The following is a 16,332-nucleotide window of genomic DNA, read 5'->3' as shown; positions in this document are numbered from 1 at the left end:
TATACGGTAGAACTCCTGGTCACAATCGCTTCTGACCACAACCAAATTGGGTTCTGACTAAAAAATTCACAAAATTTTTGAATCTGGTCATGAACACGTACTCGGGTGGCGATCAGACACAACCCCTGACCCAGAAATTCCTGAAGACAAAACATTAGAAGACGAAATTGCCAAAGTTATGGAACAAATTATGGTCATGACCAGAGGTTCTACTGTAATTGTATTATGGTCGGAATATATCTAGATAAAGTCTGAATCACAGGTATTAAAGCCAATGTGTCATTCCTTGAATCTACTATCTGAAGGTTTTTTTCTTCACCTCCTTGTTGAAGCGATTTGGCCACCAGGTGGTGGGTATCAACTCCTGTAAGCCAGCCTCCTCCACACGCAAGGGGGACTTGATATAAAAAAACACAACAGAGCGAAGAACATCAAATCTGAAAGGAGTTAAGAAAATTGGGTGGTAGTTCAGGACAATTTGTGAATCTAAGTGAAAAAGAACGACTCTGAAGTTAGTCAAAATAATTTTGCAAACCAAAAGTTTTTTCTGAAGTCAGCTCTGTAAGGCATTTGAAATTAAGCTATGTACTGAAATATGCAGATCTTTCGTTCTATATGGACCCATTGTAAATAGAGTAACTAAACCAGTCAAGCCTTTTGAGAGGAAGCCAATATCTGAAAGCCAATGTCTGTGTCGAGAGCTGAGATTTCCAGTAATAACTTGGAGCATACCTAACAGTTAAGACAGCTACACAAATAACTTGACCTAACACAGGGATGTCAAACTCAAGGCCCACAGACTGGATCCAGCCTGCAGGGTGCTTAGATCTGTCCCGCAGGCCCACACTGGAAACAGCAAAGGACAGCCTGCGGTGTCTCTGCCAGTGAAAATGGAGTTCGGGAGGGCCACATGCATGCCTCCTAGGCTCCGTTTCTGGCCATGACAGCCTCCTGCAGCCCTCTGCCAGTGAAAACATAGCTTGTGAGGGCCACGTGCAGCCCTCCTGGGTTCCATTTCCACTGGCAGAGGGCTGCACGAGGCCATCATGGCCAGAAACAGAGCCTCGATGGGTAACGTGGAGTTGGCCACACCCGCCCTGGCCATGCCCACCCAGCCCCCCAAGGTCAAACACAACCCTGATGTGGCCGTCAGTGAAATCGAGTTTGACTCTCCCTAGCACTGTGCAGTAATAGTGCTTTCAATAATTTATTGCTCCGATGTCAAGAAATGGGAGTTTAATTAGAAGACGTGAAGGAACAAGTTATGGACAAAATCTACCTATGTCAGGGGTGTCAAACTTGCAGCCTATGAGCCAACTGCATCACATGCTGGCCACATCCATGCCCAGTTTAGTGAAGGGGGAAAAAGCCACAATACATCATGTGACAACATGATGATGCCACAAGTTTGACACCGCTGACCTATGTGGTCAATCAGTCAGTAAACAGTTTAACATATGATAGTGATTTAGTACTGAGATAAGGTGGGGAGACAGCACTATGATAAAGTAAAATAATGGAGATGGGAGGAGCTTGCGCCGTGGCGTGATACGGTTTGCAATCGAGCTCCTCGATTGCAGCCGATATCTCCGCCACTGGCCGGTCCAACGGACCTACGCTGTCCCGTAGGGACAGCCATCGTGAAGAGCATATCCTGAGGATTCCGGGGATACCGCAAAATCCCTGGAGAGCCCGGGTGAAGCTCTTCTTGCCAGCGGCGGAGAGGCAGCCCCATGCTGCTGAGGCCGGGCGACTCCAGACGGAAAGAGTTTGAGAAAGAGTTTGTCGGTTGGGTGAGAACTTCTTTTTTTATTTAATTTTTTGAATTTTGAAAGTTTACTCTAATTATCTGAAGAAACCTGTGTGATTTTTGTTTTGTTTTTTGACAAAATTGATTTAGCGGCGTTTTTTAGGGAAACGCCAAAGAGAGAATCCATTTTTTTTTTTTCTTTGCTTCCGGACTCTATTGTTATTTATTGGATAACTGGACTGTTTTCTTTTTCTATATATTCATATGTTTTATTCTTCTTCTGGACTTTTTATTTTTTTTTCTGGGCTAGAGGCTTCTCTTGATTTTGTTTGATTTTTCGGTTTCTGTTTTGTGTATTGCAAGCCGGCTTTCCCTTAAGAGAGGAGGGGGAAAGTGAGAACTATGATACTTTGTAACACTGCCACCTAGAGGCTCGGAAATATTTAAAAAAAATAAAAATAGACTCTTCTTCTCAAGGACATCCCCTGATAAGATAGAGGAAAGCACTTTGTGGAATATTATTACAGGTGTCTTTCTGGATATACATGGCTCAGCTTTGAAGCTTGTGGGAAAGAGAAGGGAGTTATAATTAGAGCCTTGGATAATTAAATAGAGTGCAGTGTTGTTGTTGTTTTTGAGTTCTGCCAACCCCTTCACTAACATCAAGGTCCTTACTTTTAAGTTTGATTTATTTGCAAAGGGAAGCCTCTGAATTTCTTTTTTTTACTTATATTTTATTTTGATTTAACTGATTTTATTTTTTCTTTTGCCCATTTGGATCCTGTTTTCTCTTTTTTCCTTTTTTTTTTAATGTACATCAGCGGACTATTTCTTTTTCCTTTTTCAATTGAGGTTTTTTCTTTTCTTTTTTTTTTTCTGGCTGGACTAAGGTGTGGAATTTGAAGAAACTTATTTTTCTTGGTTTTTGTTTTGTTTTTGTTTTTTCTCTTTTCTTCTTCCCTTCTTCCTTTTGGCTTTGTCTTGTATATTATTATTATTGGGTTTTTATTTTTACTGTTACTTTTTTTTATGGTTTTTTTCTTTTTTATTGGACTAAGGTCAGGAAGAATTTGAAGAATTTTTTTTTTCTTTTTTTTCTCTCACTTTTGGCTTTTTTATTGTTGGCCTTTTTACCTTGGATTATAATTTCATATTTTTTTCTTTTTTGTGGATTAAAATTTGAAAAACTTGAAGAGTTGGAACCACTCAAAATGAGTAAGAAATTTATATCTTCGGTGCCTCTATGTCTGCTTCTGCCTCCCACCATCTGGACAGCGCTCAATTCAGACATTGTTAAAGCAAGATAAAGAGAAAGAAAAAGAACAAGAAAGAGTATCCTTCCAGATGATTATGCAAGGAATTCAAGATCTTAAGGTAAAAATGGATACTATTGAACAAAGAACAGGTAGGATGGAACAGATGATGGAAAAATATGAAGAGAGACTCCAAAATGTTGAAGAGGAGGCAAACAAAGAGAGGAGAAAATTGGAAATATTGACAATAGATTAACAGCGATTGAACAAGAAAAAGTGAGATGTTGAAGTGGGAGTTGGATAGATCAGAATTTTATCTTAGATTCCAAAATATAGAAGAAGAAAAAGGACAAGATTTGGTTGCGATAATGGTAGGAATTCTGGCGGAGGCGCTCGAGATAACAGAAGAGAAGATGATGGATGGAATTGATGAGATATATCGAGTTTTTACAAGATATGCGATGAGAAATAACCTACCCAGAGAAGTTCATATCAGATTTATTAAAAAATCTTTGAAGACACAAATATTGCAAGTAGCAAGAGAGAAGCCACTGAAATACAAAAGTAAAGAAATTTTGGTTTTAAAACAAATACCTAGAAGAGTGAGAGAGATGAGAAGAGAATACCGATTCCTGACTAAAAGGTTATTGGAAAAAGAGGTGTCTTACAGGTGGTTGATTCCAGAAGGATTGATGTTTACGTGGCAGGAACAGAGACATAGAATTGATTCAATTGAGAAAGCAGAACTGTTTTGTGCAGAGGTTTTTGGAGGCAGAGAAGGAGGAGCAGGGAAGGAGGTCCCATCAATTGAATCCCAAGAGGAACAAATGGAGGTTGGAAAAGAAGAAGGTGCAGTAGGTGGACAAGTGGATATTAAAGATCAACGTGAGGCAAGACCCATGAGAGTGGTGAAATCTAAATATAAAACATAATTATGGAAGAGAAAAAAATTGATTACAATGAATATAAATGGACTGAATTCAGCTGCTAAGAGAAGGAAGATTTTTCATAAATTAATGAAATTAAGGTTCGACATAATTTGTTTACAAGAAGTTCATATTAAAAAGCAACATGAACAATTGTTATTACAACCAAAATTAGGGAAACTGTTTACCTCTTTGACACAATCCAAGAAAAGAGGGGTGGTTTTATATATTAAAGAGGCCATTCCAGCAAAAATGATTTATACAGATGATGATGGGAGAATATTAATGGTAGAAATAATGGACAATAATAGAAAGATACTTTTGATTGCAATTTATGCAATCGAATGATAAACAGGAAGAATTCTATAGAAAATTACATACTAAGACTGCCGAACTTGACTATGCTAATGTAATTATGATGGGAGACTTTAATGGAATTGTGGATAATAGACTTGACTATATTGCAACAACAGTAAAGCATAACAGGAAAATCTCTTCCTAAATCCTTTTTTAAAATGATAGATGAATTAATTTTAAAAGACATATGGAGAGAAAGAAATGATAAATCTAAGCAATTTACGTTCTATTCAAATAGGCATCTATCATGGTCCAGACTAGATATGATTTGGATCTCAACAGATTTAATGTCTAGTATTCAAGAAGTAAATATTGAAACAAGTACTTGGGCTGACCATAACCCATTGACAATTGAATGGAAGGGACAAAGGAAAAGATCGAGATGGACATTAAATAATTCTATTTTAAAGGATAAGGAATTTATACAATGGATGGAGAAAGAATTGGCCTTCTTTTTTAAAGAGAACAGAAAAGAAGACACCTCAATACAGAATGTTTGGGACACAATGAAGGCCTATGTTAGAGGCTTGATAATAGACTATACAAGAAAAAGAATAACAGGAAAAGGCGAACTCTTAAAGCCTTGGATGATGAATATAAGGGACTTGAAAAAGAATTACAGAAAATGCCACACAGAAAAGATGTTAAAATGAAACTGGATATAACTAAACATAAAATGGACTTAATAGAGAAAGAAGAACTGGCACAGAAAATTAGGAATGCTAAACAGAATTATTTTGAGGATGCAAATAAGCCAGGTAGATGGCTAGCATACAAATTGAGAAAGGAGAAAGAGTCGAGGAAAATACCGCAGTTAATAGACGACCAAGGTAAAATTTGTTATGGCAGCAAAGAAAAAAAAGAGATTATTTATGATTTTTATAAGCATTTGTATAAGAAAGAAGACATTGATGAGGAGAAAGTTAAACAATACCTGCAGAATGCAAATCTACCTAAGATACCTAAAGAGATTGAAGAAATGCTAGAAAGTAATATAACAATGATGGAGTTAAGTCAAGCACTTAAGAAACAAAATAATGGAAAGGCACCAGGTCCAGACGGGTTTCCTGTAGAATTTTATAAAATCTTTCAAGAATCACTGTGTATTCCACTGTTAGAAGTTATGAATGAAGTTATGTTAAAAAGATGATACCTAAAACATGGTCAGAGGCTTACATTACACTTATTCCAAAAGAGGAGGCGGACCTACTGCAAATCAAGAATTATAGACCGATTTCTTTACTAAATGCAGATTATAAAATTTTGCTTCAATATTAGCAGAAAGACTTAAAAAGTACTTGAATAACTTTATCCACCCAGACCAAAATGGGTTTTTGCCAAAGCGACAAATCAGAGACAATATGAGAGTAATTCTGGACACCCTGGAATACTATGAGGCGCATCCTGAAAAGCAAATGGCTTTGATATTTTTAGATGCTCAAAGGCATTTGATAACGTGAATTGGAGATTTATGTTACTTTTAATGGAACAGATGGGCTTTGCTAGAAGATTTATTCAGGCAATAGAAGCAATTTATAATGAACAAACAGCTAAGGTAATGATGGAGGGAGAATTTACAGATCCTATTAATATAAGAAAAGGCACAAGACAAGGTTGTCCTCTTTCTCCCTTGATATTTGTATTGACTTTGGAAGTGTTGAATAGAAATATCAGAGAAGATAAAACTATAAAAGGAATGAAAATTAAAAGGAAGAATTTAAACTACAAGCCTTGCAGATGACCTAGTCTTTATCTTGGAAGACCCTATAGAAACAGCCTCGAAACTGTTGGAAAAGATAGAGGTCTATGGGGAGGTGGCTGGTTTGAAAATAAATAGAGATAAAACAAAGATTTTGTCAAAGAATATGTTGCTGAAACAAAGGGAAGAGTTGGCAGAACTGTTAAAAATTCAAGTTACAAACAAGGTTAAGTATCTGGGGATTTATTTGACATCAAGATGTAGTACATTGAAGGAGAATAATTATATTAAACTTAAACAACAGATAGCTCAAGATTTGAAAAAATGGGAGAACTTACAATTGTCATTAATAGGAAGGATTTCAACAATCAAGATGAACATTTTACCCAGAGTCTTATTTTTGTTTCAAACAATACCAATTAGGCTTGGAAAAGAATATTTTGAGGATAAAGTAAAATAATCTAATCTACCTTATACCTACTTATGGAAATTTTAAGATAAAAAAGGGATAAATGTTCTCCAAGGATTTCCTCTTGCTGTATTATTCCTCAAAAGTGAAGAGAAACAAATAAGGGTAATAAAGGAGAAGTCATTATCAAACTTTCAATCGCTTAGGCATTCTTTAACTAGAAACTTGCCATTTCCTCATGCTCCATACTCCATACTCTGTCTCAATATTTATATCACAAACATCAAAGAATGCTAATTGAAATACATTTACAAATAAGTAGCCAATGACAGAGGTAACCAATGCTTGATTCAGCAGAAATGCTTCAGAATTTGCTTGATTCAGCGGAAGCACAAATGCAGCGGCTGTCTATGGCTCAATTAAAGCAGTCGCATATGTTTCATATTGCGATTGATTGTGACATAATCCTGAAAACAGGTATGCAGACTTAGTGAGATGGAGACAAGTTCTGTATTTGGCTCTCAATACACTGAACACACACTTCTGAACCTGAATTAATGCATGGCCTCAATCAACAGTTAATTAATAATTATTTGAAAGATCGCTTTTACAAAACATTTTATATTGCCTATATTTGAAATAATCAGATAATGTCAGTGAATAAGCATCACTGAGAAATCTAAGCAACTATGAACAACATATACATATAAAGAAAGGATACAAGACATTATTGAGCAAATATTTCCTGGATTTCTCATGTTTTAGGATAGCAATAGTAAGGCGAAGATAATGGATCTGGGCAGAAAAAAGAGGAAAAAGGACAATCAATTTATAGAGACCAATGCAGGTAATCCTTGATTTATGACTATAATGACAGTTCAAAGTTATAACATTCTGGAAAAAAAGAGACTTGTAACTTGCACTTACACTTAAAACCATCACACCACCGCTGTGGTCACATGATTGCAATTTGGGGGCTTGGCACCTATCTGCCTTTATGATCAGTTGCAGTGTGCAAATCATGTGCATGTGATTTGTGACCTTTTTTGCCTCTTTCCAGCAAAAAATACACCACTGGGCAGCTGGATTCGCTTAACAATTGCATGTGATTAACATTTAACAACTGTAAAAATTGTCATAAAATGAGGTCCGATATATGACCACAAGGACTTGCAACAGAAATTCCAGTCCTAATTATGGTCATAAGTTGACGACTACCTGTAACATAGAATTCTTAAATGGTTTAGAACAGGGGTGTTAGCCGATGGGGCCAGATGTGTCACGCATAGGACACACCCACTCCAGCTCCGTGAATGAGAAAAACGTGGTGCAGCGTAACGTGATGGCAATGTAACGGTGTGAGTTTGACACCCATGATTTAGAACATTCTTCTACAAACTGATGCCGGATGCAAGTTGTATCAATTGCTATAATCGCTAGGTAACATGGCTAGTCATAGCAGTGAGATGACATCCAGCACATTTGGTAGGCACCGAGTTGAGATTTACAACTCATAAAAGTTTGTAATCAGGAAGAAACATCTGCCTCTCACATTGTTTTTTGGTATTAAGATTTTTTTCTGGTATGCCACAAGATAGTATCACTCACCTGTAAGCCAAGATCTGGAACTATGGGAGAAAAGCGATATGCTCTGAGCAGGGACATTAACAGCTGCTTGAGGCATTCATGAACTTCATAATCCTGAAGAAGACAAATAGAAGACATTTACACTAGGTAGCCCTAATGGAGAACAGAAGCAGCCCAGAATTACTAGAAGTAAAAAGAACTTAATGAAACTCACCTCCATGAGAAGCCACATAAGATCCAGTAACTGCTGAATAAGAGGATGTGCTTCTACGGCTCCTCCCCCTTTCAAGATGCCAAGCAGGAAACTCATGAGCACATCTTCCACTAAGTACACTTTGCACTGCACAAAAAGAGTTCTTAAAGTAGCAGACCTGAGAATGACCACTATACAGGCCAAACCAATAGCGATACAAGAATGAACCTATACCCATGCTGCAGTTTCATGAGAGTTCATTAAATATATATATATATATATTCCTGGGATGTCATGAGAACTCTAGGTGTTCCACAGATGACTGTCTTCCTCGGTCAGTCTAGTGTCATATTTCTAAAACAGTACATACTTCTCCTACAATGTTCCAGATATTTGTTCAAGTTGTGTAAAGAGCACTGTGTTAGGAATGTAAGTCACCTTACAGTTGGGTTGGAAATATATAAACAAGGATAGACATTTTAATACTGTCTCTTTAAGGGAATGCTAAAATTGTAATTGGGTGTGGTTCCTGAAATGGCCATAAGATGGAGTCAGAAATCTGGTTTCCCAGAGTGTTGCCAGCTGCTAGATGTTCTGATGTTCGCTGTTTTTGGTTCCTGCATTTCCCTACTGACTCTTGCTGATTGTCGTTATTCTTGGATTTGATGTGAGTCTATTTACTGAACTGTTTATGATACTGGACTTTGATTTTGGATTATCCCTGGACTGAAAACTGACTGCTTTAACTGTGTATGACTTGGACTGCTTGTTGGACTTTGCTTAACCGTTTACTGGAAGTAAAACCTACATTTTACTATACACTGAATAGTGTATCTGTGTGCTGGTCGTGTGTTATTCAACATCACTCTCACTACGTCTCCCTGTGTACACTCATTCTCCTAATGGGGAATTACCTCAACACACTGTTCCTTCCCTAGGCAATGGACTTACACACAAGGAGAAAAGACACAGTTTGTTGTTGCACAGGGCAGAATGCAGCCCTTCTGCTGATGAACAAGATGTAATTCCTTCCTGGAATTAGTGAAGTTGGAGAGGGGAGTTTTGTGTTACAGTTTGAAGGTGATGGGATTTTAAATAAATACATAATAGCACTGCTTCTCTTTAATTAGGCACCTCAGATACAAAGAACAGCACAAAGTAAATTTCATAACTTCACAAAGCTTGCTTCTTTTTTGAGAATGAAATTGGCCGGCAACAGAGCTCAAAATATAGGAAGGAAGAATAAATAAAATCCAAAATTATCTTCGGAACCTTATGACTCACCCCAACTTTAACTAAAACATATTCCCCATAGCCTTCTGAAAAGCAGATCATAAAGACCACCAGTAAAGGAAGAGAATATGATCTCTTCTTGATCCCAATAATTCGGACATTGATTGGAAAGTTCAGTTGCAAAGACCATATTCTGAGGTTTAACATGCAGCAAATCCACATAAGAATTAGAAAAGACATGTGTCTAAAATCATGGAATATTACTAATAATCAATGTAGAAGAAGGTCAAATTTGTGTTCACTAGATATCAAATTATTATGATCCCTGATATCAATTGCAAATGATTAGAATTTATAGATATTGATATCCAAAATAGGTCTGTATTTTGCATCTCTGGAGTTATTATGAAAAATGCAACGTTCTATGCTGCTGGATAGTGTGAATGTGCTGAAAAAGTTCATGATCTCTGCAACTGAATAAAAACAAAAACATTTCCACTACTACATTAGATACAAAATCGTACACTGAAAGAAAGTTTAAGATATAAATTGAGGAAACTCACCATAAGAGGGGAAAAATTATTAAAAATGTGTGCCAGGGTGATGAGTATTGTTGGTTCCCCCTGGAGTTGCCAGGTGGAAGAGTCTCTTTCTACCAGCTTCCCTTCCTGAAAGAGAAAACTCAGGATTGCTCAAAAATTTTAAATAGATAGCAATAGCAATAAGATTTATATACTGCTTCACCGTGCTTTACAGTCCTCTCTAGGTGGTTTACAAAGTCAGCCTATTGCCCCCAACAATCTGGGTCCTCATTTCACCCACCTTGGAAGGATGGAAGGCTGAGTCAACTTTGAGCTTGGTGAGATTTGAACTGCCAAATTGCAAGGAGCCGGCAGTCAGCAGAAGTAGCCTGCCGTGGCTCATATAGATCCTTAATTTGCATTAATTTTCTTAAGAAAATCCTTGAAATAGGTCTCTGGCTCAGAAATACACAATAGTTCCTTAGAAAAGCAACACATTCATTATTATCCTGACAAGTTTGGCATTATCCAGATATTATATAGTGGTTACTTGAAAAATTTGGGCCCCGTAGTCCCAACGCCAGATGATGCCACATTGGAAGATTACTATGTGCTGTATTTCATTAAGTTCAGCAATTCCCCTGCACCTAATGCTTTTCATTATTATCTATTTGCAGGGGAAGGACAGATAAAATTAAATTACTGTTACATACAGCATAACACAATAGTCAGCTTTACATCCCCACCCCACCAACTGAACCAAATGCTGCAGTGGAGGGTCTCACTATGTCCAGAGGCTGTGGGAGGTCTGAATGGGGAAGAACAGGCTTCTGCTCAACCCTAGCAAATCTAAATGACTGCTGACTTTGGGATCCCCTAGATCCAAGGATTTGTTATCTCTTGCTCCAGATAAGGCTGTGGCACCCCAAACAGAAGCAGTATGCAATCTAGGGTTCTCCTGGATTCACAGCTCCTGTTTGAGGAACATGTGGCAGCTGTGGCTAGGAGGGGCTTCACACGAATTCATCTCTTGTACCGGGGTGCCTTTTCTCAGATTAGGAGCCCATCTCTTAAGGTCACTTACACTTTAATATCCTGACTGGGTCACTGCAATGCATTCTACATGGACCTGTCCTTGAAGAGCATCTGGAAGCTGCAGCTGGTATAGAATGCAGCAGAATAGGGAGTTATGAATAGCCTCAGGGTGTGTGTGTTGCATTTTCTCCACAAGCTTGCATTGTTTATTAGTGTGTTTCCAGGTGCAATTTAAGGGCCAGGATATTTGCAGGACCATCTCCTTAGATCTAGCAGAATCCTATTAGTCAAAGAAATCTATGGGAGCCAGGAAGCAGGACTTTTCAGGTGCTGAACACCAATTCCCCCTGATTGTTGGTACACACCCAACCAGTCCTTTGGAAGGCTCTTATATGGTTGTGTTCCCACAGAAGTGCATAACCCATAAGAACTGGAGTCTGTGATGTGTTATCTAGTTTAGACTGGTCTGGTCTCTTGACTACTGTTATTTTACTTTTGTTTTCTATATTGTTTTAGCTTGCTGTTAGCTGCCCAGAGCTGTTTTGTGGAACGGACAGCTATATAAATTGAATATTTGATTTGTTTCATTTCATTAGATTTCACAAATTAAATACAGAATGACAGCATGCTTCCCCATTATTCTTCACTACCCAAAAAAACCCATCTAATTTGAACCTTAGGCATTTCCTTTTCATCTTATTAATATTTCGAAGTCCAAATATAATTGCAGAGAGCCTGCATATATGTAGCAAAGGGGCATTTATCATATTTTAATTTTGAATATACACATATATACACCTGAAGATAACAAAGCTTAATCTTCATAAAATAAGACATAGAGGAAGTGTTCTTTGTTCAAACCTTTTAGAATGATATATTTTTTTACTACACTAAAATGTTCGTGCTGTTTTGTTGTGTTTTAGGAGTGTTCTATTACTTCATTCTTTGAAAGTGACTGAAAGAGTTTTGGCTGAATTGCATAAATATTTGTACATTATACACACACCTAAATAAAATAAATTTAACTAAGTCCATGCATTTTTAATAAAACATATCTATATAAATGTAACATTGAAAACATGATCTTACCGAAACATCCATTTTAATAACATTGTTGAGATATCCCAGGAGCTTGTGAGCTTTCATCAGATCTGTAGCTGGCTTATCCTGTAAGGGCTGATATCCCTCCACTGGATATGTAAGGAATTATTAAGAAATATACTGGAAAGCAATTTGCTTCTTTGAGCCAAAGTTTCTAAATGCCCAGGATAGAAAGAGACAGTCTTTCAATGAGCAAAGGCAGCCCTTGATTCTCTGGGAGAGGAGCAAAGTCCATAGAGAGCAATACCTTACAAGTGTGACTGCATCATACAATGGCTGTCAACTCATAAAATATTTCTATGGTCTTTTAGAGTTGCCAACAGAAAGGAAGGGGTGGGGGGCAGTTCATCAACTTGGAAACTGAAAGCGCATTCCATAAATAGTTTTCAAAGATAGTAACTAGGTGACTGATGTTACTGCCGTGCAAAATTCTAACTTGGAGAACATGATTGATGATTCTTGGCTATGGATGTGTCCCATTGGAGAATATAAATGATACACCCAGGGGGTGGGGGGAAACCAGGGTCAAGGGTGACAATGAATTATGTGTCTCAGAGTCGGCTACACCCAGGCAGTGCCAGACATTTTAACTCCCAATAAATCCTTTTGAAGTTTTGGAAGTTTGGCTCGAGACTCATGATTTAATTGGGGTAACTGCCAGAAACCTGACAGTGGATAAGGGAGACATTTCCTGAGGGTTTTTTTTTTTCTGGATTCTTTTTAGACAATTGCTATTTTTATTTTTTTTAATTGCCACGTCTATTTTAGGTGCATACAATAGTGTTTGTATTTTCCCATCTTAAGAAGCAAATGGTGGGAACTGAAAACACATAGGGTTAATTTTACCATTATCCTTACTAGTCTCTGTTCTTTTCTTAAAACTCCAATGGGGGCGGGGAGATCTGGCACAGCATCTTAATCACAAGCACAAGATGAAATCCCCTGTTCAAATTTCAGCTCAAGTTCAAACCTATTAGGTGTTCCTCAATTAAAAAATACACCTTATATAGTTATTCTTCAGTTTTACTGAGTAACAGAAGTAAAATATGTTCAAAATGCACTAAGAAAGTATTTTTTCTAGGTATTATAATTGTAAGATTCAATGGATCACTGAAAAGCTAATGTGAACATGAATAAGGAAAAATAACACATTTTAGATATTGACATTTCTCAAGAAGAATTTTTCCACTGTTTGGTTAAAACGTTTTTTAAAGGATATCGGAGTGGGCGGCTGCCAAAGTTAAAGGCAACGGATTCCTTGAATGACAGACTGATGGCAGGGAAATAGGCCATGCCAGAACCTCTCGAAATATTATCAAAAGCTGTCCCCAGAGACACGCCATTCCTGAAGGGGAGGAAAAGTGGGGGGGGGGGGGGATAAAATTCTTATAATTTATTATAAATGATTTACATGTCAGTCATAAGAAAAATACAGAAGTATTCAAAGCCATGTAGCTTCTCTTCCCCCAATGGAAACAAATAATATAAACAGATTCTAAAGTCTAAGGGCAGAATTTGCTCACTCAGTGCTATGATTCACGCCTTAATTTTTATATGCAAAGATAAATTCTTGCCAGAGCCCTAAGATTGCATTTAGTCTCAGAATGCCACTAAAATGATTCAGGCCTGTGCCATTTCCTCTGCAGAACTATATGTGTCAGAAAAAAAGCCATTATAATACTGGTCATAAACATAATCACTTGGCAAAACAGTCAGAACAATCCATTTAGACTATTGCTTAATTTGTAGTTTTCTCAGAATTAGCAAGTTGGGGGTTTTGCATTAAGCGAATCCATAATATATTTAATTGCTGCATTAAATATATCAGATTTCCTAAGAGTTGTACATGCACATGTATTTAATGGAAGGCAGAACTATCGTCATCAGATTATACTGCTAAGATTACACCAAGCAACTACATTTGCTTGCTTGCTTTTTTTTCCTATTAAATCCATAAGATAATAGGTCAGAAGCTTGTCTTTCAATCTTGTATAACTCTTAGAAAAAGTGTAAACAATTTTTTTTTCTATAGCAAAGTTAAAGACCAAAATGGGTTTATACCTCTGCAAATCTAAGGGCTCCTATTTTGCATCTTAAAACCTGCCCCTGAAAACCAAAACTTGCAGGCCAAAAAGCTTAGCTCGCTAACTCAAATGATATCACCGGTCATATCTCCTATATATCCAGAGGCCAAATAAAGCCATGGTTTTTTTTTGAAAAACTATGATTCCAGATTATTAAATATTACTTGTCATTGCCCTTCACGAGTAGTATTCCAGTGACCATTCCACTATATAGCTACAATTCTCTGTACATTTTAAATGATACAATATTATAGATAACTACAATAAATAAGATCTGCTTCTCATATCGCCTATTCAGTGAAGCCTCACAGGAATAATATAAGAATTGCCAATTACATGGATTACTTCCAGTGGAAATTTAATTTTAATGTCAATTCATATTTGTCTCACATGGGACTGAAAAGTTTTACCAATTTTATCAACACGCACTACAAATTCCTGCTCAAAAATAATCTGTACCAGTTTCTATGACAGAGCCTGAATGCAGCACGATATGGCCTTTTACTAATTCTACTTTATGGAGAAGTATTATGGTAAAGTGGGAAATAAAATCTTTGTTACAATATTGTTTATGACCTCAGTGAATATACATATATAGGAGATGTGATGTTGAAATGTTGTTAGACTGCTGTAACAAGTGATACTCAGGACAGTTTGAATACAATACTTACAAGCAGAAAGAAATGTTTCCCTCATCAAGGTCTATTAAACAGCTGACTATGTCTCCTGCTGCCCAAGACTAGAAGAAGAAAAGGGTTTTTCTGTAAACAGTATTCCCTCAAGGTTATTTTCAAATTTATCAAACATGCATGCCTCCTTGTTTATATTATCTTTCTGCTTCATATCCCATTCCATAGTCCAATCTTCTTTCCTCTCCAGACTAAGAAATATAATAAACTATACCCTTTTGTTCTGCAATATGGAATGAAGACAGCTACATATTCAGACTCAACTGCTACTTTCCTTAGGGACACTTACTTTCCCATAGTTAGTTGTAGTCACGTTCCACTTGCGTACTCGATTCCCATCGTAGGCATATGAATCTGGTGTGTCCCCAACTCCTTCCTTTGTAAGAACCAAGAACAAACTTTAACCAAAAGTATTTGGATTTCTATCCCATTCTCATACTGTACTTTTTCAATAATCTCTTGTGAGTATCTCACTACAAGAGGTAAGATGCTTAAAATATGTTTCAGGCTTTAACTTAGCATTTCCCTTTTATTTACAAGCATAAAATGTACAGAACAAAAGTAGAAAGGTTAGCTTAAGGCTGGAATATTCCATCATTTGTCATTAACGTTTTTTAAATATTTTGTCATAATGATGCTTCTCTTTCCATAAATTGTCAGTGTCATATGAAAAAATATTAAGAAATACAAGAATTACAGATCTCAAAATTGGGTAAACGCCCACACATAGATTTCGCAATACTGCCTCAGACTTTGAAATACAAAAATCAAACATTTTTTTAAAGAAAGAGTGGCAATAATGTGTATGCAATGCTGTGACATTACCTCTTGATTGAACCGACAATTGAGAGTGCACCACCCAATCTGCATGAGACCTTGGGATGAAATCAGTACCTCATAGATCCATTTACCTAAAAGGGAATGTATGTGACATGCAGCAAAGTTCCATTTACATGGTTTAGATTGCAATTACTTTTCAAGTATTACAAACATTTAAAAGAATTCTAAAGGTTCATCATCCAAAGGAAATAAAAAGGATAAATCAATTCCTTCTTTTTCAAAATGCGTTGGTTTTATAAGCATTATTTAATTAGCTATACAATGAAAATAATTTTGGGGTAGTAATGCTTCATTGTCAAACATATCTTGCAAAATAGCTAAAATATCTGTAATACAAAAATTCAATCCAGAGATTAACTGGAGAATAAATTGTCATTTCAATTTGTTTGCTACATCTGTCTTCCAACTTGAACCAGTCTTTCCAAGGGTGCCCTACTTTATTCTTACCTTTATATACACAGGTAGTAGCTCTAATAGAACCAAAGTTACTATGTCCAATCACCTAATATAATAAACAAAGAAAAGGGATTGTCACAAGGATTTCACTGTATTTATTTCAGGAGAAAGAAAGTTACTTCCAAAGACTCAAATCTTTGTGTTACTTCCAAAGACCCAAATCTCAAACTAATAGTGAATTCTCTCGCTAGAATCAGGA

The 16,332-nt window shown here is 36.8% G+C and overlaps 1 protein-coding gene across 2 annotated transcripts in view; it reads right to left on the bottom strand.

Moving 5' to 3' along the window:
* The window catches only part of RNF123 (ring finger protein 123), a 102,452-nt gene that overhangs the window by 73,284 nt on the left and 12,836 nt on the right, over positions 1–16,332 (bottom strand). For both annotated transcript variants that reach the window (XM_026725839.2, XM_087924115.1), the window contains exons 6-16: positions 16,125–16,179; positions 15,663–15,748; positions 15,127–15,213; positions 14,820–14,887; positions 13,284–13,409; positions 12,053–12,161; positions 9,971–10,075; positions 8,196–8,321; positions 8,003–8,095; positions 7,116–7,189; positions 320–437 (exon numbers count right to left, since the gene is read on the bottom strand). In XM_026725839.2, coding sequence (XP_026581624.2) covers positions 320–437; positions 7,116–7,189; positions 8,003–8,095; positions 8,196–8,321; positions 9,971–10,075; positions 12,053–12,161; positions 13,284–13,409; positions 14,820–14,887; positions 15,127–15,213; positions 15,663–15,748; positions 16,125–16,179 — 1,047 coding nt within the window. The remainder of the gene's footprint in view (positions 1–319; positions 438–7,115; positions 7,190–8,002; positions 8,096–8,195; positions 8,322–9,970; positions 10,076–12,052; positions 12,162–13,283; positions 13,410–14,819; positions 14,888–15,126; positions 15,214–15,662; positions 15,749–16,124; positions 16,180–16,332) is intronic.

The sequence above is a fragment of the Pseudonaja textilis genome, chromosome 2 (assembly GCF_049901715.1).
Source record: "Pseudonaja textilis isolate UNSWEBS1 chromosome 2, rPseTex1.2, whole genome shotgun sequence".
NCBI lineage: Eukaryota > Metazoa > Chordata > Lepidosauria > Squamata > Elapidae > Pseudonaja > Pseudonaja textilis.
Note: the sequence above shows the minus strand (reverse complement) of the source record. Positions and strands in the feature narration are given on the sequence as shown.